Source organism: Acanthaster planci, linkage group LG13 (assembly GCF_054643075.1).
Source record: "Acanthaster planci isolate LZ-2023a linkage group LG13, COTS_SCS, whole genome shotgun sequence".
Lineage (NCBI taxonomy): Eukaryota > Metazoa > Echinodermata > Asteroidea > Valvatida > Acanthasteridae > Acanthaster > Acanthaster planci.
In genome coordinates, this window is record NC_141789.1 from 7,328,190 (window position 1) to 7,352,798 (window position 24,609).

The 24,609-nt window shown below is 42.6% G+C and overlaps 1 protein-coding gene across 9 annotated transcripts in view; it reads right to left on the minus strand.

Moving 5' to 3' along the window:
• Positions 1-24,609, minus strand: part of LOC110982507 (meiotic recombination protein REC8 homolog) — a 388,761-nt gene that overhangs the window by 106,328 nt on the left and 257,824 nt on the right. For all 9 annotated transcript variants that reach the window (XR_015427552.1, XM_087145215.1, XM_087145210.1 and 6 more), the window contains one exon: positions 22,832-22,946. Coding sequence is in view for 8 of the 9 variants with exons in the window: in XM_087145215.1 (XP_087001341.1) it covers positions 22,832-22,946 (115 nt within the window). In the remaining variant the exon portion in view is untranslated. The remainder of the gene's footprint in view (positions 1-22,831; positions 22,947-24,609) is intronic.

The following is a 24,609-nucleotide window of genomic DNA, read 5'->3' on the forward strand; positions in this document are numbered from 1 at the left end:
GATTTTGACACTAATATCAGGAGCCCCAATTTACTTATGTCTTACGGTTAGTTTTATTACCCCTTGTGGGCCAACTGTGCCTTTCCCGCAACCAGTGGTAAGCAGGGCTCAAGGAGGACTAGAACAAGGGCGGATCCAGCCTCATTAACATACAGAAACACACAGGGGTGAGGGTTCCATGGCCCCCTTTTGTTCCGGCCTGTCCTTCGTATTCCTGTATTTTAATGGGGCTGGATCCGCCTGTCGAGACGGAAGGCCCACTTGGCTGTTTCCTTGACAGAGAATGGACCTATGTACTGATCTTTATGATGATGTTTACACTCTGTTTCCATGTGTGCTTTCCTATGGTACTCAGTGGACTGTGCCCCCCCACCCTCCATGCGTGGAGGGAAAGGTGGGGTGCGAGAAGGGAAAAGGGGGTGCGGAAACAAATTTGCGTGGGGAGTATTCAGTATTGTTGAGTCAAAATCGAGGTTCAAGAACGAAAAAGAGGGGTAAAAGAAGGGAAAAGTGGGATGCGGGAGTAAATTTGTAGTGTGCAAAGTATTCAGTTTTGTCGAGTCAAAATCGGGGTGTGAGAACAGAAAAGAGGGGTGCGAGAAGGGAAAAGAGGGGTGTGAGAAGGGAAAAGAGGGGTGTGAAAAGGGAAAAGAGGGGTGTGGGTGCAAATTTGCATTGTGTTGAGCCTTCAGTTTTGTCAAGTTAAAAGTGAGGTGCCTAAAGGGAAAAGAGGGGTGCGAGAAGGGAAAAGTGGGGTGTGAGAAGGGAAAAGAGGGGTGCGGACGAGAATTTGCAATGTGTTGAGCTTTCAGTCTTGCTGAGTCAAAAGCGGGGTGCGTGAATGAAAAAGAGGGCTGCGAGAAGGGAAAAGAGGGGTGAGGGCACGAATTTACGTGTGGGGAGTATTCAGTATTGATGAGTCAAAAGCGGGGTTCAAGAACGGAAAAGAGGGGTGCGAGAAGGGAAAAGAAGGGTGCGGGCGTGAATTTGCAATGTGTTGAGTCTTGTCAGGTCAAAAGTGGGGTGCGAGAGGGGAAGAGAAGGGGCGCGGGTGTCAATTTGAAGCATGTTGTGTCTTCACGTTTGTTGAGAAAAAGAACAAAGGGACTGCATGCGGTATTGTCTTTGAAGCTGGTGGTTGTTGGTCTGTCAGTCAGTCAAATTTTTTTTTGTTTTTGCTTTGTTGGATCGTCACCTTCGTTGTTGCTACTTAATGTTGCCCAAATACACACTCAAAACATCAATCCCGAGGGTTTTCAGTGGATAGAGCTTTTCTGTTGTAGTTTTCCTTTTCTTCTCTGGCAATGCACGTCACTCCTTGCAAATGTTTTGATTTGCAGCTGTAAAATTCACCGTACTTGCTAGAGCTTGTTGCAAAATAAATAAGCAGAGTACATGTATTTTGATAACGGTGACTTTAAGCAGTGGTCTTGAGATTTTGTTTTATTGGATTGACATGTTACAGGTTCACATTTATGAGACGGGAAACAGTGCTTTTCAAGCATCATCGTCAACGTCAAATGGATTTCGTAATGAATTAAAATTCATAGCCATATTGTTGCTCGATCAAACTTCATTTTTACTATATTTCAGAATCCCCTTTTTATGACATATGTATGTTTATAACCGTTTTCTTTCTTTCTGTGTCACCGGGGGGGGCAGGAAGATTCTTCAATGATTGGAGCAGTTGTGGCGGAGCATCCTTCAGTTTTTGCATGCCAAGTTGGTAGTTATTGACACCTATATCATGGCCATCTCTGGCACAGTGGTTCAAGTAGTCATTGGATACAACAATCCACCCCCTCCGATATCCTTCTGCAAGATTGTGTGCAACGTGTCCTGGATCCTTATTGTACTCAGCTTGAGATGACACAACTATCCACCTTAAAGGAAATTGTTCATCTGGCAACGTGCTACCTCTCCATACCCTTCCACCAAGGCGTCTTATCTAAGAAGATACTGTATCCTGGGAAGCACTCAGCTTGCCAGCAAGGACGAACATTTGGTTAGCTAGAATGCTCTTCGTCTGCAGTGCATCTTCATTTCCAGTGCCATCTTCAGATGCTTGATCTTCTGCCATACTCAAAGGTCTGTTTTCTCCATCGCTGTGACTCTCTTCATCAACATCATATATTGTCAGATGGTCTTTAACAAACTCATCAAAAGCCACAACAATTTCAGATGGACAAAAACATCTCCACTGCCATTCGAACAGAGCTTGCAAAACTGTGGGTCTGTTTTTACCACTACCTCTCAAAGTGTGTTGATAAAAATATGTCATGTTTAAGTAATGCTGGTGCTCACCGGCTTCTTCGCTAGCCTCAGCATGGAATGAAAAGGGAAATTCTCCAACAGTATTGGCACAACGTCAATGAGTTTCATCATGTATGGAGTACATCAAACTCCCCAAGCTGTCCTCCTTGCTCACCCAGATTCACCTCCAGATGGGGCCGTGTGTCTTTAAGAAAGAAAAGATTGGTCATCCATACCTCTTTTGGGCTATGAAGTTTCACGCCATTAAGAACCTGCGAGTTGTTGATGCAAGTGAAGCCTATCAGACGGGTTTGCTCCCTTCCTAACTTGCTAGGTCTGCACCCTGAAGCCTTTGAGTACTTTCCTTTACGCTCATTGCCAGTGCCAAACAAAAGTCTTCCTTCCCCCCATTGTGCACTCTTGCTACTATGTTAGCGATTTCCTTCTCTTGTGACTCATTTCTTAGAGTTCTGAAAGCCTTTGTCTGCCTATGTTCTTGAGATTGGGCCTCGCGGGATATCTGAATGAGCTTGAGTGTCACGGAGCCCTGGATGCCTCCTGGTGCAATTCTGCCCATTTTGCTCAGGCTGACCAGCTTTTTCGACGTTTATTTCTACCTCATTGTCTTGAAGTTCATTATTATGACCTACGTCCACCTCATCATCTTCATCACTCACTTGAACTCTGACCGCACGTTCACCATCAACCACATCATCAATGGGAGGGAATCCTCCTATCAGAGACTGAACACATTGCCCTCTTACTCATGCAATTTTGTCTAAAAATTTGTGACTTTCCCTCTTCGTTTACAACACCCTTGCAATCTTGAAGTGGAGCTCCACCAAATAGAGGGGCAAGAAATGCCTCAATGGACAAAGCTTTCCTGTAATTGCCAGATGTATTAATATGGTTCTGAACATTCAGTTTTTGTTTAGCCAGAAAGTTTTTGAACAGACCCCAACCCTTGTGTTTTCTTCGGTTATCATGTCCCAGAAAACGATGAGGTTTCTCGGAGTCAATAAAAACTGTATCATTGACTCTGTAAGCCCGGACATTCTCTTGCCAGAAAGGAAACGACAGCATGTTGGGACATTGTTTTCTTGTGTCGTGTACATGACATTTCATCATTAAATGATCAAATGCATTATTCTCACCGCTGTTGTTGTGCGCATGTGGTAAAAAGTACTATGCATATTAATGAGCTGAAAGGGTCACCTTAATTAAATCCTTTTTGAGAGGCACTGTATAATGAATATTTATAGAATAGGCTTATTAACAAACACAAAATTGGCCTTTAAATTGTCAGTACGTTTGGCCATTTTGGTCGCCGGATACGCGTGAGAAGAGTGTCTAAAAGTTAACGTCTGTTGGTGATTGATCAACGATTACGGGATTTTTGACAGTTGTTAAAGCCTCAAAAGCATTGCTCCTAGAGTTTTGCCAGTCTAGGCTCCACATCCAGCATGAAGAACGGACCTTTTATAATGTATTTGCGCTCTGTGAACTGTGCAAACCTAACGGTATGCATTTGCAAGGTATTACACGACACGCCAATTTTTGCATTGATACACAACATCTTGTAGCAATATCTACGAGAGCTATACGTGCGTGATGGTTTCATGGGTGTCCTCACCGTGAAGGAGTTGCTCCGAAGTACATGCCGTCAGTTACGTATCTTCAAATAGCATTGCTTTTAACAAGTTTTACAAAGACATACATATACACTACAAATAGGCCTGTGTGTTTACACCATTGCAAAGTACATGTACGTTCATTTATAAATATGTCAGCTTTTGGTTTATGTTATTATTATTTGCGAACCGTGCTTACAACATAGCTAAGGCTATGCATGCCTCTACAAATCAAAAGTTACTGCATGATTGGAATATCTCTTAATGGAATATCTCTTAATATCTTCTCATCAACAGGTGCTGAACTTTGTGGATTACTGCAGTCATGTCTTTCTGCATTTTTGAGCCAACTGCTTTGGTTGCATTTCTTGCACTTGACCCTCCCATTCATGAGGACATTCAGAAAGCATTTCTTGGCAGGTTGGATATGCAGAAGGCTGATTTGCTTCTTACATACTGGGCAAAGAACTGTTTAAGATGACGATTTGGAAAACAGCTCTTCTAGGCATTCCAAGCAAACAATGTGCTCACACTGTGTTTCAGTAGGTCTGTTGAAGATTTTGCAGCAGTACTTGCAAATGAAAGAACTATCATCTGACTGAAAATCCTGCCTCATTGTCGGAGTCTTTGTTTGCCTAAGCCACTCAAAGTTCCTCTGCACAGTTGCCTTGGCTTTCTCCTCTTCCCTGTCAAGAGTCATAAGACGAGCATGATTCCCTTTTGAAGGACGACCACCTCTTTTGGAAATGTTCACCTTGTCACAAATGAAGCAGGGGCCTGTTGGAGGGTGGGGGGGGCAATCATTTGGCACAGGATGTATCTTTGCAAGATAAAAATTTGAACTGCAAAGATTGCACATGAAGGGAGGGTGGCAATGTGGCTCATCAGTTTCTACATTGATTTTATACTTTTCTTGTATCTTCTCTTGATTTTCTGAGCAAGGCTTAGGTTGCCTGTTATGGATTTTCCATGGATTTCCAAAAGTCTATCAATTAAAAGTAATAAATGTACATGCTTGTATCCTTGAAACTTTCGTCAAGAGTAGCTTTGTTATTTCCTTTTTGATTGGTATGTAGCACCACAACCATTTTTTTTATTTAAGGTATTAAAAGTGACAAATTAAAACAAACAGTTTCAGTGTAAGAAAACGATTTCAAATTTTCTTTCAAAGCCTTTCCAGTAAAAGTGATCCACATGTTATGTAGTTTTTGAAAGTACATGTACATGTATTCTGAATAGAGGACTATTTCATTTATCAACCTCTTAGGATGTTATTTAAAATACCAGTCATTTAAAGGTTTGACAATACCCCACCCAACCTGTTTATATATCAGAAAGTGGAGGTTATTTTGCACTGCTGGGAGGTCATAATTTACCAAAGAATATCGAGTTAAAGTGCTTGTTGCCCCACATTTTTTTCTAGTCAGGCGGGTATGCAGTAGTCAGTCAGACAGATCGTCTGCATGTGATGTACATGTAGTCTGACACCGGTACCGCGCTTACGCGGGCTACCGAAATGGTGGTTCAGGCTGAAAACATCACCCATGTAAAGTCCACATTTCTCGAAAACCTTGGGGTTTGCACAGAAGAGAAAATACAGTTTGTAAGATGGAGAGTTATTTTGTGGCATTATGTGTTGTTTTAGGCTAGGAAAACTCTAGGTCATATAGAATTTTCATCTGTAAATCTTACCTCGCCAGAAACACAAAATCGGAGCAGCTCCGTTTAGCTTTAAATTTCGTGCTTAAGAAATCCATTTCAGTTCGCTTCTCCTGTTGCACTTGTCAGTAAAAAAGTGTAAACGTGTGGGAGTGATCAAAAAATTTCATCAAAATCGTGAATATTCAGAATTATTATGACTTTTAGGCAGTGTTTACAAAATGGGTCAAGATTCGTGAATTATGCAACTAGCCTGTACTCATCAAAAAACTGATGCATGAGCACAACTGGTGTTCCCCGTTCAACACAGACGGATACAGCGGTGTTCTCAGTATTCCATATAAGTGTTCAATTGGTTTGTCACAGACAATTTCATTAATGAGATGCAACAATATGTTCTTTGAATTAATTAATGATAAGATATGCCAACATCGGCTAAAACCAAAGCACATTAGAAGATTTGTACATGCACAGATTATGCTTACACAGTACATGTATAAGTAATGCATGTATTTGGATGTACTGCTTATTTACTGCACAGAATGCCATAAGCAATTCTGTGTCAACACGGGATCCTGTACTATTGTAGGCAGCTAATCAGCTGCTTTGAGGCAACATTGTGATGAATATTCATTGGGCTCTGCCAGTGCTGTAGGCAGAGTGTGGAAAACATACATCTTCATGAAGGTGTTTGCAATTGGTTTCTGGTACATATGTGTGTATTTCTCATGTGTGTAATAGTTGGTGTGCATTGTAACACTTTGCAAGCAATTCTGTGTATTAGCATGGCTCTGTGAAGCTGACTAGCTAAATGATCCAATTTTACTGCAAATTTGGACAAGAAAAACTGAGAAATCTCTCCTATGCCTGACTACAAAGAAGTAGTTCTTGAACTATTGGGTAGTGTTTTTTTACCAGCTTTCCTTATCTGCAGGTATATGTGGAATTGGAAGGGAGCATCTTGGTCAAAATATCTTTATAAAATTAGTAGAAAACGCATAATTCTAAAAAGGATCCACTGAATGATTAGCATAATGTGTCAGGCATTTACCTTAGAGAATTTACACCAATAAGGGAACTTCTGAGACAAAACTTTTAACAAATGGGACACCTTCTTAATGGGAGGCAGGGGTTGATGGATTTAGGGAATGTAGTTTAGGGTCAGTTTTGTCACAGCCTTTATAGGTTAAAGATTTAATAGACAGTGCAACTTCCAAACTTTTGTTTATTCAGTTTTGATAGCATTTTTCTTGGACTTTATGGTATGGCCTGCATAGGGATTATAATCTAAACAGGCCATTCACTGATTTTGACTTCACTTGATTTTCATCACCTTTGGGCTTTACTTTGAGGACCTTTCTGGAAGAAGATACGGCGTAGTAGGCCTAGTTAGGCCAGACCATTTCACTGGATCTTACCACTTTTGAGGAGGACTTTTCCTGCCCTTCTGCAGAGGATTCGGCTGGTCCATTTCTCTGGATTTTATCACCTTTGAGGATTAGGCCTACGTCTTTCTTTACATTATAGCATGTACAGTATTTCTGCCTTTCTAGAGAAGGATTTGGCCATTCGACCTACCTCAAAGGTGATAAAATCCAGAGAAAGAAAAAACCGAGTTGTAAGCTCTGCGAACAAGGGCTCGGTAGACAGATGACATGATTTTTGTGGTGATGGAAGGAGGACATGTTCGACAAGGCTTCCAAACACGATTGGACGCGACTGCAAGAAAGATCCTTTTGTTGACGACCAAGCATGCTTATCGCTGTTGCGAAACTCCCGGGGCTGTTTCTAAAGAGAGCTCCATTCCCTAATGTCAAGTGGGAGCTGAAGAGAGGCAGTATCGGAGTACTTAGAAATGGTCATAGTGTGTGTATTCACATGGTTTTAGTTGCATTACCTGCAGGATTCATGCCGTAAATATTTCCAGTTAAATTCTTTTTCTCTCGTGTAGAACCACTTCACATGTGTAGAGGCCTGGCTTAAAAACATTCAGTCGCAGATTGTTTAAAGTACTCAGTTTCTCGCGTAAACACTGTCATAATTATATTATAAACCATTGATTTTATATATTATATTCCATTCCAAACCGTCTTCAGTTTGCATGTTTGGATTGTACATTAAAATAAGAACATTGCACAAAAGAAAAACCCCTGAATTGTAACCTTTATTAATGTTTATACATGTAGTGGAAATGGGGGAGCGTCTTTTCCACAGAACAGCTGTTGGTATTCATGAGGTCCATAGAAATCATGCTTATTCATGATGCTTTTTGTCACAATGACAAAAGGGTGAATGGCCACCCCGCTCATTAAACACCGCACACTTCAGCGCACACTTCCGTCGCATCCATGGATTTTCCCTCACTTAGCAACGCCAGACTGATTGGAAAAAATGCAGACAATGCACGAAAGAACGGTCAGTCAATTTGGAAATGGCGCCTAATTTGTAGGTGTATCTTCATTTTAAGAGCAAATCTCGTCTTTTCGCGGACTGTGTTAGGCGTGACATGTAGGATCTGTTTTCAGTTGGGTTTTCTAATGACGTATAACTTCCTGTGCTCACATGGTTATTGTGAAAAGTAGCGGTCGGTATGCCGTGGTGGGTGTAGATGCAGTTTACGTGTCTTCCGCGATGCAGCATGCATGAGGTCCTGTGTCCAAAGAGATTTGGTGCATGAAGGCACGATTAGAAACGCACGTGAGCTTTACAGATTTGTGTTGTGTCTGGTTCGCAATTACTCTATATTTAGGGTTATCATGCATGCATGCTTCACGAACATCGACAGTACATATACATTACGTAGGGCCGTGTCCAAATCACACGGCTGTAAGCCATGGCCGCCAGCGTAGACAGGTGATTCGGACTAGGCCAGGATCTTGCGCATGTGGTCACTGTGATACATCAAACGCAGAGAGGGATTGAAAAAGTTCTCAAGATTTTGAAAAATAGAGACCTAACTTTATGTAAAATGTCGTAAGCACACCTTGGATCACATCTTGGACCAAAAAGGTCCCACATTCAGGTTTACAAAAATTAGGAGGAAAAATGATGTTTAGGTCTACTTGGTCCTTTGCAACAGCCGCAATATACAAATTTTTTTCCCAAAAAATTCCAGACCGGTCCCTCTAATTCCACAAAACTTGATGTAAGATGTAAGCACCCATTGGATCACATACTGGATCACAAAGGTCCACATTCAAGTTTGCAAAAATTAGGAGGAAAAATGATGTTTGGTCTACTTGATCCTTTCCAACAAAAGACGTTTCCATACAATGTACAACCCCATTGCACTTTTTTCTCGTGGTTTCTTTCAATATGCGTGCATTAATGTACATTGGTGTTTAATTAATAAACCAAACTGTCCATTCTTGAAAGCTTAACGTCAACAAACAGCATTGGCTGGAGAAAGTGTTTGAGAAAACTTTGGGGAAAACAACATGACGTAGAAAGCTTCCTGTTCCCTTCATTCCCTCACGATGCTACAGACCTAAGATAGCGGCCTTTCAATACAAATTTATTCAAACACATGAGAGGTAAAATGGATGCTCTCTCGAGTGCCAGTATGTGTGCACTGGCGCGGGGAAGGAAGAAAATGCACAAGCGTGAACAGCTGGGACTAAAGTACATGTACATGTACCGACAAACGCGTGCTTGAATCACATGTACTGTAGTTGTGCCTAAACAAACACAAGTACGGCACCTCAAAATCGATCTTGCAAAATGCACAAGAACGGGCACAAGTTTAGTTTTTGGACTCACAGAATTATTGGTCATTCGAGAATGGAGTTCAAGTTTTGGATCATTTTTAACAATGCTGCATAACAGGTTTTGCACCACACGGTTCTTCCATCCTTGTCTAATCACATAAATCCTATTTTCAGCACAATGCGTTGCATAATTCATCCAGCAGTTGGCTTTCAACTGGTTCTGGGTATGTTATTGATACATTTCCAGTACCAGTATACTATCCGTTACCGCATGTGATTAAAAAAATGAAGGGAAATGCGGTTGAACGGTTGTGCGTGCAAGCACAATGTCAGCGACCGTATCTCATCCAAGGTCATTCCTGTCATTTTCGTTCGGAACGTCGGGGGTAATCATGCCAATACTGAACAGCAACTGGCAAGCGCCAAGTGGACAAAACTGAGCAGGCCCGTTGCCTGACCAGAGACTGGGGGCGTTCGTCAAACCCAAAAGTGAAACTTTTGGCACTGTGAACACATATTTTTATACAAAGGCCTATCACAATGTGCTTTGGAGCATAACATCAAACAAGTTCCATGTTTGTTGCAAACCAAAGGATGCATGTAAGACTTGTGTAGGCCCCCTTACTTCAGTTTTCAATATTCCATCGTAAATTGGCCTGGTAATGAATTCGCTACTTCACCCTGCACCTTGAATTGGGCACTGGGTGACGGTGAGCGAATGATATGAACATTATTATTTAAAAAAAAATCTCAGAAAATCCCACAAAAAATTTCAGAAGTTCTAAAAAATTGATACATTCTAGCAAATCATTACTACCTCCACTCACCTAACTAAAAATGGTAAAACAAATATTTTTGGGGCACATTGCATTTTGCCCTTCACAAAAAAATCTGAAAATTGGACCAAATTAACATGTCACATGGAACTTTGTAGCGGGTATAAGAAATCGACATTTATACATTGTGTAAATATTTGAAGTTTGATGACATTAAAATGATCAAAATGAGTGTTTTCATAACGCGTAAAATTTCTAAAGTCCTAAAAAATACCAATTTTAGTGGGCTGGATTAGAGTCCTGAGTCCTAGATGGGTGGGCCATGCAGCTGTCCTTTTCAAGACCAGTAAAATGATAAACAACATGGATTACACAACTGGAAAAGACAGAAACGAACAGACGAACCATACAATATGTAAGGTGCGAACAGTACTTACAGGGCATTTACAAGTCGATTCAGTCTTTCTGGATTGGTTTCATTATTTCCAACACGTAAGTAGAACCAACAAAATCATGATTGCCTTGTCTCCATGCCCGGAACGGCCTGGGTAAGGCTGAACTGAGGCACGGAACAGCGTTTAGTGCAAAGACTGTATAGTGCCGTGCTATACAATATTTGGTTTAGTGACTGATTTTGTTCTTTATATGTTGCCGTATAAAATGCCTGAAGTTCATTATAAACCACAGAGATATTTTTCATGTGAGAATCAATGTATAAACCGCAGCTTACATTCCGAAAATTATAGTATATTAAAATATATTTATTACCAAAAAACAAACACCAACGAGCAGAACTCAGAAGCGAGCGGGGAGGTTTGTTCGAACCCACGGACACCCCCCCAGCCTACGTACCTGCTGAGGTCTATATTTGAATATCATTTTCCTAGAACTTTCTGTAATATTCTTTGTTCACCTCCCCATTGACAAATTCCCACCTCGTGGTGGCGCTCTTCCTGGCTTGAGTTCACATGAGATCAAATGCCATGTTTGCACCTATTTCAGACACTTGTCAGCCAAGTGGAGTTACTAAATTGCTGAGATTGGATGAAAATGTCAAAAGTTGGTTATTTTGTGAGGATGATACACTTCTTAATGGTTGTATGACTTAAGGAATGTCAGCATGTTGACATTTTCTAGAATCAAAATGCTTCTTTTGCTGTTGACAATATTTCCAGCAGCAAAAAATATTCGCTCTGAGGGAACAGATGTTACAGGGATAGTGAGAAATTTCTGTGCTAACTTTGACATATGAGGGAAGAGAATACTGTTATCTCGCCACCAGATCATCGGGTCTACTTCATTGTCCAAAGAGGGTCCCCGCATGTATCCATCAAACTCTGCTTGAGCTACTGTAGCTGCGTCAACCTTTGTATGTGCATTGTCTTCACTGGTTCAAAGCAAAAAGTCCAAGCCAGATGCTGATCAGGCTTTTTTCAACGGTGTTGCTTCTTCTGTGATAAAAATGATCTCTCTCATTTGGCCAGCCTCGGGCACTTGACCCGGATCCCCTTGCGGCCGTCCCTTCTCCCTCACATGGGGCCTTCTTGAAGACCAAGGTGACTTCTATTCTCCAAATAGAACTGTCTCCTCAGCGAGACCCGGCGAAAGAGCAGGCCTCAGTTCATGGTGACTCACTCCGCTTGGAGCACGGCTCAGTTTTCCCTTCTGCCAGTCTTCAGCCTCTCTCCTCAGAGGATGGTGACATCCTCTCTGTGGCTGGTCTGACTCAGCCGGAGGGCCGCCTCCCCCTTCTTGAGCGCAACATGATCCACGTTCTAGGGCTCCCGTCGTCAGATCCAATGCCGACTGAACAGGGACACACATCGTTCAAGTGCCACCCTTCATGCCTCAAGTCAACTGAGCCAGTCTTCCCGGAGATTCCTTTGGATTGTTCCTGTGTGGAGATGATGAATGCCCTTACAAAGGCTAAGTGCTGGTGTGCAACTCCTCCCAGGGCCGTGTCTTACTTTCATTTTCCCCAAGAGGATGTCTCTCACTTCCTGTCAACCCCAGATATTCCTGACGCTGCCAGAAACAAGATCTCGTCCGATTCCGGCAAACGCAACACCTTCCGGGATAAGGACAAGGCCAACTTGGACGCAGTTCTCTGTTGCCTAGATATGGCGTCCCGCTTCGGCCTCCTATGTTCAGTCTTCCTCCTCCTTCTATCAGAGTACATTACCTGAGCCTGTGATGAAGACTCCCCTGTCTTCCCAGACTTAGCAGCCCTGGCCCTGTGAAGGCTCGACGAGGGACTTAACTTGGTCTTTGAGCAGTTCACTCATATCGAGGGACTTAACTTGGTCTTTGAGCAGTTCACTCGTATCGAGGGGCTTAACTTGGTCTTTGAGCAGTTCACTCGAATCTCCCTTCTGGCCACTGCTAGCCGCAGAGCCATGTGGTGGACGCCATGAATATACCCTTTAATTACGTCAAATACAAACTCATGGATCTTCTGCTTCTTGGGGACGATCTCTTCGCCGGGAAGTTCACCAAGGTCCTTGAATCGGAGGTGAAGTGTATAGAGACCGCCATGAATATCTTGCTTTGTGAACCCGCAGGTCCTTCATGCCAGCAGCCTCTGCCTCCACAGAGACGACTGGCGAATCCGCCCCTGTCTTCCGGCAGCTCTTTCATTTGTCTGCTTGGGGCAGCTACTTGGTCATCGGACCACCGGCGAGCCCGTTACTACGCAAACGAGCCATCATGCCAGTACACCCAAGCCAGCTATCCACCAGCTTCCTCTTGTCATTTTTCGTGACTCCCATGAAAGAACCAGGACAATGGTGACCGATAATCAACTTGAAACCACTCAACAAGTTCATCAAGCCAAGATGGTTTCGGATGGAGACCCTGAGCGTGGTCCTACGCTCCCTACCAGTCCCGTGCTGGGCTACCTCCATAGATTTATGGGACGCATATCTCCATATCCTGATAAACTATCAGGACTGCAAGTTCCTCCGCTTCGAGTACTCTGGCCAAACCTACCAGTTTCCAACTCTTCCATTCGGCCTTTCAACCTTCCCAAGGGTCTTCACCAGGATCACAAAGACTCTCACCGCATATCTACGACAGTGCAACATCCTCATTTTTCAATATCTAGTGGACTGGCTGGTTGTTGGTCACTCCCCTGACAAGGCCAGGGCCTGCACTTCTCTCACCCTCGACGTCACAATGCGCGTGGGGTTCCTCATCAACCACGATAAGTTGGCTCTCAATCCACCACAAAGGCCAACCTATCTCGGGGCGGTCCTCGACCTCTGCAAAGGCATTGCAGCTCCCACACCGGACCGCATCCTCAACCTGCATCAATGCATTCTTCAGTTTCTGCAGTCCAAGGCACCTTCGGCGTTGGCTTGTGTGAAACCCCAAAATGTGACACAACAAGGATGTTGGGCCACTCTTCTGCTTAAGACATTTCTTTTTAATTCTCTGAAGCAGAACACTTTAGCACAGCATTCCACAAAATAATACTTTGTTTCTCATCAACAAAAGATCAACATTGTTTAAAGTTTTGAGAGAAGGTGTTTGTTATTGAGTAGAAACATCTGTCCAGCCTTTGAGGTTTGCTGATCTGATTGCACAATATTTTCTTTCGGTATGTGGAGCCTGCCAATACTGAACTTGAAGAAAAAACATTAGTGCTTACAATGTCAGCACTCTTCGCACTAGAATTAGGGGATTTTGAGCCCTACCAATCACATTATTTTCATTCCAGGTTGTATCCTTCCCTATCATAGCACATAATCGCCTTCACAAATTTATTCTACCATTTCAGAGTTTTGTCATTGAGATCTAGGCAAAAACATTGTAGCCCCCAACTGGCTGCTCTTTTTAAAGATTTTTAATCTTCAATTTTAAGCACCTCAAGCAACAGATTATTCCTGCCTTTGCACATTTAAAAAATCCAATGATACTTGTGCTTCGCAGGTTTGGAATTTATGTTTAATTTGCTAAACTTTTAGCAACTTTTCAATTTGCCATTTAACCATTTGGCCAACACCAAAAAAACCCCCAAACAAACAAACAAACAAACAAACACCCCAACAAACAAACAAACAAACAAACAAACAAACAAAAATCACAAGCCGCCGCACGTCAGCTCTGTTTCCACCCAACAAGTGTGTTTTTAATGCATGTACAGTATGTAGCTCAACAAAAATGCATTTGTGGTTGTCCGAGTGTATGCCGGTGTGCTGTTATTGACGAGTTGCTGCAATTTATCACTGTGTAATTATAAGAAATATATTCATTTGGGCCGTTCAGCAGAATATTTTTCCTTCCAAAAAGGTGAATAAATTTTTGTGGAAGAAGTTGTTTATAATTGTTAAGGTGTGGAAAATGCTATTTTTCATAATTTAATGTCAAGAGAAGGAGGTGAAGGAACATTGTTTAATTTATCCAAGGCTGTACAACAAAGTCTGGCTAGCGGCCAGGCAGAGTCCAGGCAGAGGCTTGAAGGGGCTCAGGATTTCCCATGGTGATACTCTTTCTTGGCAACAGTGGCATAACTTGGGACTGCGCAAGTGTATCCTACCAATGGCTGCTTTACTTGCTAAGAATCAACTTAGTAATTGACTGAGGTTTATGATCAATGTATCAGCCCCCAAGTCTTCTTATGAAGAGCGAAGAGGGGGCATCTTCAAAGATAGCCTGCATGACCCAAATACTTAAAAAGATACATTGTGTCTAATGGAACAATAGAGCTGTCAATCACTCCTCAGAAGATTTATTTTCCTGCAGAGCTGGGGTGGATTTATTCTAGAAGTTTTTATTTTCCGGATTTGCCGAGCCACTTGTAAATAATCATTTTTAATAGTCCCAAGGTTTTTTTGAGTGTATTGGCATCTAAGTCAATTAAAAATTTTAAGACCTTCAACAGTTAGTTCTGTTTAAATGTCTTGGAAAATCTCTCTAATGGATTTAATTTGTTTTGTTGAAATGGTTAAACATTTTAATAAACTTCTGACCCTTCTTAAATGGTTTTTAAATTTTCCCAGTACCTCTGCATTTTTTCATTCGGAGCACCCAACCCGGCAATAATATTAATGCTTCCTTCCTATCCTCAGCATTTACTTTCTATCCACACCTTGACCACTTGTGGTTTTTGTTTTTTTCCCAGCACCACTGCATTTTCGTCAGAGCTCCCATCCCAACCCATCAAAATATATTCATTGTTTCCTCCTCAACATTTATTTTCTATCCACACCTTGACCACTTGTGCTTTTTATTTTTTCCCAGCACCACTGCATTTTCTTCGGAGCACCCATCCCAACCCATCAAAATAAATTCATTCTTTCCTCCTTGACATTTATTTTCTATCTACACGTAGACCACTTGTGGTTTTTATTTTTTCCCAGCACCGCTTCATTTTTTATTCAGAGCATCTATCCCAACCTATCAAAATGTATAAATTTTTTCCTCCTTGGCACTTTTTTCTGTCCAAACCAAGACGTTGTCTTTGTTTTTCCTGTACCTGTTCTCGTTCTTTTTTGCTTATTCCCAGCATCCAACCCGTCAAAATATATTATTTCTTTCCTCCTCAACATTTTTGTATCCATATCTTGACCATGAGGGTTTTTATTAAGATTGTACAAAATGTTGGAAGTCGGTAAATCAAAGGGACAGAATGAGCATTTATAAGAGGGACAAAAAAAAATCTTATCGGACCAAACACTGTTGACACTTATTCAGCCAAGGCTCAAGAACAGCTTGTATGCATGTTCTTCGCATCTTTGTAGTGACCCAGCCGTTCTCCCATGTGCAGGAACGGCCAATTAACATAACAGTACTCTCTGAATCACTCGTGCAAGTGGACAGGCTGGAATGCATTCTGAGGTGCTCTTTGGAACAGGGGTTGAACGGGAGGGCGTGCAGAATGGAAGGGAATGCATGCAAACGGTCTCTGTACTGATCCCGTCCCTAAATTAAGCGGTCATTTAGTTATTCCCCTCAGCTATTCCGGATAAATTTTTCGAAAGAAATCCCTCCAAAACAGGACAAGGCCCAGTATACGACGAAGATGCATTAACCAGAACTTAGAAGCCATGCCAACACGCCCACGCCGACTTCCAAGTTCCAATATGCTTGCTTGTTTGCACAATCAGCATTGCAGCATGAAGCTGTAACGCCAGTTACACAATTTAAAGGTTCTAATCACGGCAATTTTGAGGCAATTTCTTCAGTTTTGATTGTACAATCTGTGATTTATTTCTGTAATGATTAGAATTACGATACAACATCATCAGCCATCTTTAATCATAGCCCATCATGCTCTAATTTCCCACGATCCCCCCAACTGATTGATCTTATTACCATACAGTTCGTGACATGCAGGCAATACATGTAACGTCCCGTTACTCTGTTCCCCACTAGAATCGGCCTGGGCAAGGAATGGAAAAAAAAAAAAAAAGCAAGTGTAGACGCATAGCCAACTCTTCATACAATCAGATCTGGTCTAAAGGGTGATAAATGTAGCATGTTTGTCGTCTTCATACGTCTCACCAAAGAGAGAACCTCCAAATGTCCTCAGCTCACAACAGTTCCGCGTCTATTTAAATATGGAGATGATGTTCACTCAAAAAGGTGTTCTGTTCACTATCCGGCACATATAATTTGGATCCAAAATGTAAAAGCTACAGAATTATAGGTGTCACTTTGTTTCGCTTGTTATCACAGTTTTAAACAATTTTTTCTAATAGTTTTCTTATTCCTGATTATTCTAGTGATTTAGTGGAGGTTTTTTTTTTCTTTTGTTTGTTAATTTTTATATTTTTTTGAAAACCGAACAAGACAGGCCTTTTCACAAACAAATGCTGTCTTCTCCCGATCATCAGGGTTGAGGACCATCTGGTGGTATCCGCTCTTCAGATCAAGGGAACTAAAGACAGTGGCACCATGCAGGGACTCTAAGATGGAGTCTATGGTTGGCATTGGGTACGCATCAATTTTCGTGACACGATTGAGGCCCCTATAGTCAACGCATAGCCAGTAATCACTAGGCTGAGATTTAGGGACCATCACGACCGGTGAGGCCCATGGCAGGAAAGAAGGCTCAATGCGACCATCAGACAGCATATCCTGCAGTTGGCGCCTAAGTGACAGTTGTCGGTCCGCAGACAAATGGTATACTGGACCTTGAATAGGCTTTGCAATCCCTGTATCGATGTTGTGGTAGATATGGGCGGATCTGCCCAGTGTCTCTGAGAAGACCTCAGGATACTCCTCACAGAGCTGGCTCATTTCGGGAAAAATATCAGCATTGGACAATTGCTCTGCAACTGGCTCTGTAGTGTCAGCAATACATATCTCTGGTGTCACCTCACTAGGCAAGGGGGTTGGGGGCACCGCAACATCAGCAGTCGGGTTCCCCTCTGTGTCCTGGATCAGAAGGAGCCACTTGAGACGGGGCTCGTCTGGGCCAGACTCAATCCAGTATGAGTTGTCCTTGAAGTGGATCAGCAACTTTGCCTGTCGAGCAAAATCTCTTCCCAGCAACACTGGCACAGGCATCGTCTGGACCTGATGAAGATTCACCGAAACATCAACTCCGGTGACCTCGATTCTGTCAACAGCAACACCAGAAGTGTAGAACTTGGTGCCATCTACAGTGGTTAACGGTCCTAGGGAGGACCCCAGGGTTACAGCTAACCGTACATCGGTACACAGTTCTTCTTCGATGAGTGAAATGGCAGAACCAGTGTTCAGTAATGCTTTCACGTCGCGACCATTCGCTCTCGCAATGATGTACAGGCCACCACTGTTCTTGCCTGTCTCAGGTTTCGACATCCTGATGACATTCACCTGGGACCCCTCAATGGACTTTACAGTCTTGTCTGTGGACTTGGTCTGCTTCACATCAGATACTTGTTTCATGGTTGGCGTTGCCCTTGTTGGGGGGTGGGAGGGGGCAATCTGCTACTTTGTGTCCAAGTTGGTGATATGTTCCAACACTACAATTGTTGTTTATTTCGGATTCAACCGTCACAGTTTCACAACACCAGTTTTCCAAATTCCAAAATGTCTGACTAGTGGGTATGAGTCATACACGAGTTGACCTTTCAACCTAGATAATGATATGCACGTAGACTGATTGCCTGTCATATGTGAACACGAAATCCCTCCCCTTTTAGAAAAGACCTTCTCATCGGTCGATTATAATCGAACAGATGGTGAATTAACGGTAACAAGTTTATCTACATGTAAACACTCTAAAACTACATATATTTCTTGCAATAACACAAATTTGGGTGAACCTTCTTTTGCTCCACTTACTTTTGAGCAGTGTTAAGCTAATGTTTGACTGAGTATATGTAATACATGAGCGTCAGGCACAGTATCTGCCTCTAATGAGATTTGAGATTAAACACCGGCAAATCCACAAAAATTATCTGTCAGGTTTATGGCCAAAATTTAACATGCAGCTTATCAAGCCTGGGATAGAACATATTAAGCACAGCAACTAGCAACAGTAAATATTTTGCAAACACTGAAATAATGTTCCAAGCATAACTTTAGATATGACACATGCACAGGACAGGCTTTCGAGTGTCAATGCACTCAAGCAGTTCAGGTCAAAGTTCAGTGTCCATTCAGTCCAACACATAGTCTTTGTATTTAAGAGGCATGCCATATTGTCTCTTGGGTCTGCTGATGCGTGGATTGGACTGTTCACTCACAACTGGTGGACTTGTAATGGGTGGGGTATCTATCACCCCCTTTTGAGGGGGTGGAGCATGATCCTAGAGTGTGTCACTACTGTCCACAGTTGGAGGTTGCTTGGTAGTCTCCATTCCAGGCGGTTTGATGTCGTTCACGTTCTGTATGAATTTTCGCACATGACTTGTATTGCGCGAATACTGGGCACCTTCAGGTGACGCGACTATGACGCTGTTGCCAGATCTGCTCACAAAAGTGAATGGTTCGGGGTTGAATGGGGTGGAAAATTTGTTTGTCTTCTCCTGCCTCACAAGGTCTTCATCTCCGACTCATATTTTAGTATTTTGCTTTTTGACGAGCATCCACGTACAGCTTGGCTTTTCCTTTGTTCTCCGCATCCCTATCACGGATTTCCAGGTCAGTGCGGTCCCATTCCTGGAACACCGGTAACTTTACGCGGATTTTTCGATTGAACAACAACTCGGCAGGAGTCTTTCTCGTGGCGGGATGTTCAGTCGCGCAGTATTTTGCCACATATTTTCGAAGTTCTTTCTGCCAATTCTGGCCTGCAGCTTGTGCGATACGAATTCCATCGAGTCGTTTTGGCGTTCCACCTCACCGTTTGCTTGTGCCCACTTGGCTGTGACTTTCACTGTTTGCCCCACAAAAGCCGCGAAACTCTTGCGAGCAGAACTGGGGACCGTTGTCAGTTTTTAGTGTCAGTGGGAGGCCATGACGACTAAAAGCCTCCTCGAGGGCATCAATGACTTTGTCCGAGGTGGTGGAACCCAGTATCGGCTGTAGTAGTCGACCAATACTAGTACTGAGTGTCCAGATGGCAGCGGTCCCAGGAGATCGGTTGCAACTCAAGTACTGACGGTTCTTGTGTTGGCCCAGCATCTCTGCCTTGCACAAAGTCTGTCATAATGACGGCCTCAGTGTTCAGATTGACCTTCAGAGACTACAGGCCTTGAATCAGGTAGTCCCCTTTGCCCTTGAGAGAAATCAGATGCCTGCAAACATCAGGATGGCTGTCAATCAGCATTGAGAGCAATGCAGACAAGCCAGCCAGATCGACGGATGAGGTGCTGATCCCTTGGTCCTTGGATGACAGTTCCCCAGAAACTGGCGATGAGGTGGCATGGGTATTGGTGGCTGCAGGCGATAGAGGGGCAACCGTCAGTGAGAGGACTGCCAGTGGTGGAAGGGATGCAGGAGATGGAGTGGATGGAGGCAATGAAGGGACAGCTGTCTTTGAGAGGACTGTTGGTGGTGGAGTGGATGCAGGTAATGGATGGGCTGTAGGCAACAGAGGGGCTGCCCGTGGTGGAGGGGCTGCAAGCGATGCAAGGACTGCAGGCAGTGGAAGGGCAGCAGGTGACGGAAGGGCTACGGGTGATGGTGGCGATGAAGGGGCTGACTGCTGAAACAGGAGCAGTCTTACGCACCAGCAAGATGAGGGGTTTATCGTCTTCATCTTCTGATGACTCAATTCTTGGTCTCTTCGGTGCTGAAATGAAATAAAATCTTTTACTCATAATAGCTGTTAACTGGAAAGCATTTCAAATGTAATTAACATCAAAGATGTTAATTACACTTTGGACATTTTATAACCGATGGATAAATATGGTATATATATGTACTTAAGTTATGAAGTCCGCATTTACGTGCTCGTCATCATATCAGCGTTTGACTTAAGAAATTATTCAACGAATTAGTGATCATTTGCCAAGATGTTGCAATCTGTGCAACCCCCAGGTCGTCCTCGGCCGCAAGCGGTCTAGTCTGAGGCAGCCAAGGGAGCAGGCCTGTTTCAGGGCAGTCTACCGCCAGGTGCAGCAGGAGAGCAGCACAGGCGCACACTGGGGTAGAGGACAGGGTGGGACACAGGGAGCACCACAGACACAAATGGACACGTCTGCCTAAGATGACTCTGGTTTAATAACTGTTCACACCTCTCGAGGCGCTACTTATTACGCGACCTCCACAGGCCCTGGCAATCTCCTAGTCAGATCTTGGTCCTATACAGGTCTTGATCCCTATACAGGTGTAAGCTAAGGGCACAACCTGTTTTACATCCACCAAATCCCCTTGTAAGATTACCGCCCCGTGGATGGAGTTCCCCGAATAAACTCGTCCCCTAATTATTTATATTAAATCTAAAGATCCCCCAGTAAGTTGCTTACTTACGGGTAGGGCCTGGTAGTTCTCCCCGGAGGGAGCAGTAAAGAAACCATATGGCAACTCAACGGCACTGGAACTAAAACGGCATGTGGGACTAACTGCGAAGGAATTGACACACTTGGCGTGCGATCGCACTTATATAACTCGCGGGCCACCAGCCTGGCACCACCAGCCACAGTGCACAACAGGTCCCGTCGACGTCAGGGAATAAGCCCTGGGCCTAACTACGACGGCTAAGAATAAACACGCAAACTACTATTGCGCCACAATATCTTTTGTAAGCTGCTGATTACAAGAATTGATGAAAACCAAACCTTTGTGTTCTGCCATGACTTTTATTTGGAAATAAAAGAGTGGATGCAATGAAAGTGGTGTTTCCCTAATATACATGTATACTCACATTTGGGTTGAAGCACTCATGCTCTGTACGTCCCAGATTTGTACAGGTACAACTACACCTTCTTCCAGCGGATCTCGGCACTTGATTTGGCTCCTCTTCACCAGTTCGACGATACCAGCATATCTCGTTGGGCTAAGCCAACACACTTTGACAAAGTTGTTCATGTTCGATGGTGTCCGGTATTCTCGATAAGTTTTGCTGAATATTGAAGGAATGATGCTATCCCAGTTTGCACCTTATTTTTTAAGATCAATGGTAGCCGACACGAATAAAAGTAGAAAGCCGGGAAGGGGGCTTACCGACAAACATTGAACTTTAATGAGAGGGTTACCCTAGATGTTGCATCCAGTGTCACTGAGGCTTTTAATAAACCCTGGTAATGGTGTAAATGATGCCGACTGTGTGTCATTAAGTTCATACAGCTTTTTAAGTAGCATGATGCTGTCAGCTGAAACTCAATAACCTTTCTGACCCAGAAGGATTCATAGCCCTGTCAGGGGTAACAATTATTTTATGCGGATTATGATCAAAGAAGAGATCTATGCAAAACAATCACGCATCCGTGAAAGAACGTTACAATGCAATCCTTTAAAGTCAGAAAAATTGAAACAATAATCATCACCAGAACAATTATTTTCTAGCATTTTAATACTTAATGAGAAGACATAACATCTTAAAATTAGCTTTTCACCTTTTACTTCAGTCACCTTTTACTTCAGATTGAAGCGAAGCAATTTCGACGACATGAAAAATTTGTTACAAAATTTCACTTGAGTTGAAATGCGTTGAGGCCGGTTCTTACTTCCCACAAAACCGAAAGCGGGCATGAATTTGTGAATATTTTATGAATTTAAAATTTTATGAATTAATTAATTTTATTTTATGAATAACAATAGCGTGCTTAGCCTCCAGGAAGCTCATGTAAAAACACCATGAAACTACAATGAGCTTATCCCCGCCAAGCTGGCTCGTCTGCACTGTGAAAATGGTCATACTTTGCCATGTAAGAAAGTTTCCTGGTGAATTAAATGTAAAGTATATTTTCATGGTGTTGAGATTTATAGTGATTTATTGCCCAGAAATGCAGCGCTGGAGAGCTTTTGTCCTTGGTTGTAATCTTTCGTATTGAATGCCACAAATAGTGGTATAGTGTTTCCAAAAAAAGGACGGAGTACCTCCGCTATTGAAAACTGAAAAAATGTTCTTCCAGTCCCAGCAGCTCGATCTTTTGTTCAGAGTACGGTCTTTTGTTGCTCCTTTGTCCGATTTTGGCCTACCTGGCTATGTGTATAGACATAAGGTACCCGATACCAGGTCCTCTAGTGCAAAGTGGTTAGCTGCCTGCTGCTTTCAATGAGGTAATTTCCATTATGAGTAAATGCACAATGCTTGCAAAGGAAATGGCAATTTAATTTTGCAGATGAGAGGGCAGTGACATGGCTTCACAAGGCTATTAGTAGGGGAACCCCTTCAGAGACAACGCTGTTCAAGGAAAGTAATGGTCATTTATTTTTTTTATATCCTGGTTAGATTTACACAAAAATTTGTCAAAAGGTTTCTTACCTGAAAAGGTGAGTGCAGCTGGAGTTTCTTCCAACCTAGATGGCCTAGCAGATTCCACTGATATATCTCTGAGTTGCTCTGGACTTGCTGTCATTTCGTGCTTAGAATCTTGTACCTGAAAAAAATTCAACCAATCCTGGTTTCTGACAAATTTGACTTCAGAAACATGGAGGATTTTTAACACAGATCCTTGTGATTTAATTGCAGGGAACTCATATATTTTGACCTTCAATATTTCTGCCATTTGGACTAGGGCTTAAAAAGTCCCACTTTTTGCCACTCAATATTTGTATACAATAATGCATCCACAAACTCAGCCATGTTGATAATGGTGATTCTGATGGTTTTTCTTAAGTGCAACATCACGCCAGAGGAGGCAAACCTAGTAAGTTGTAGATATCAATCCCTAAATGCCACAGAAAACAATCTTGAAAACGACCCCAACCCAAACCACACAAAATCAAACAACAGAGCAGAACTTCAGCGAGATATTTCCAAGGGCCAAAGCTATAAAAGAATGCAAACTTCTACAATAATGACTGCAAGTATAACATGAAAATGTGAAACACATGTTCGAAAGAAATACCACACGCAAACAAGTTATCACCTCATAAGGTATTCTCTCGATGGATATCAAGAACAGAACTGTCAACATTTAAAAAAAAAATGGTTAGAACATTGCCAAATGTTCCACTGAAAGAGGAAATAACCAAATGATAGTGTCATTTTATACTTCAGATAAAGTTGAAACAGACTTTTGTCTGAGCATTGAGGAGATTCCCTTAATGGTTCAAGAGCAGGTCAAGCACACATAGCATTCAATTGCACTTCGTACACATATTAAAATCAGTACTATGGCTGATTTCTGTCTCCTAATGAATCATTCTGTTGTGTATCAGTAAAGAAAAGTATGGAAGTATGCACATTTACATGTAAGCATCTGGATAGAACTCCAGTTGGTAAAGGTGAAGTACTTTAGCGGGGATGGGATGCTAAAAAGTTCGCTTGGTAATTTTACAGGGTGTGGGTGTGTCCCAGTCTTCTGTCAATTCACACACGCTAATAAACGTTAATTTGCACAATCTGCTCCCAAGTGGTTGAAAGCACACTTGCCGGGACCTTCATTTTTAGGAAAATATGTTAGTCTATGGACGCGTTAGGAGGACCAAATAACAGACAAGGGAAGCCAGGGTTAAACAATTAAACACTGATTTCAAGAAATACTTCGGGCTATAACAGATTATTACCACGATAACAAGAAATTCTTCACACAAGGATAAGAGATGGATGGAATAATGAATTATGTGCGCAGCTCAATTGAAAACCTGGAGGTACTCTAAATACAGGGCACCACTTCTTCAAGCGGTGGATCAAAGGCACCTCAATACAACACCTCCAGGAGGGGTCTCTTTTCTCTGAACAATTAAGTGTCAAGTGTTCTTGAATTATTCCAAATTAACTCTTTAAAGTAAAAGGTTGTTTAAATACAGAAAATGCCTGACTGGAATATGACCAGACAGTGCCCTCAGTTGATGTGCCAACTGGATATAAAACTTTTGGGCTGGTAATTTACACTAGTGACTGAACTCAGCAGGCAGCAACTTAGTTATTTAATCATTGTGGCCTAGTGGTTAGGGTTTGTAGCAGCATGTTTTGATCCTGGGCAAGTCACTTTACTCTTATGTGCCCCTCTCCACCCAGGAGTAAATGGGTACCTGTGAGGGCAGACACGGTTACATGCATGTTTAGCCGTTTGTGCCGAAATGGCAGCACTTGCT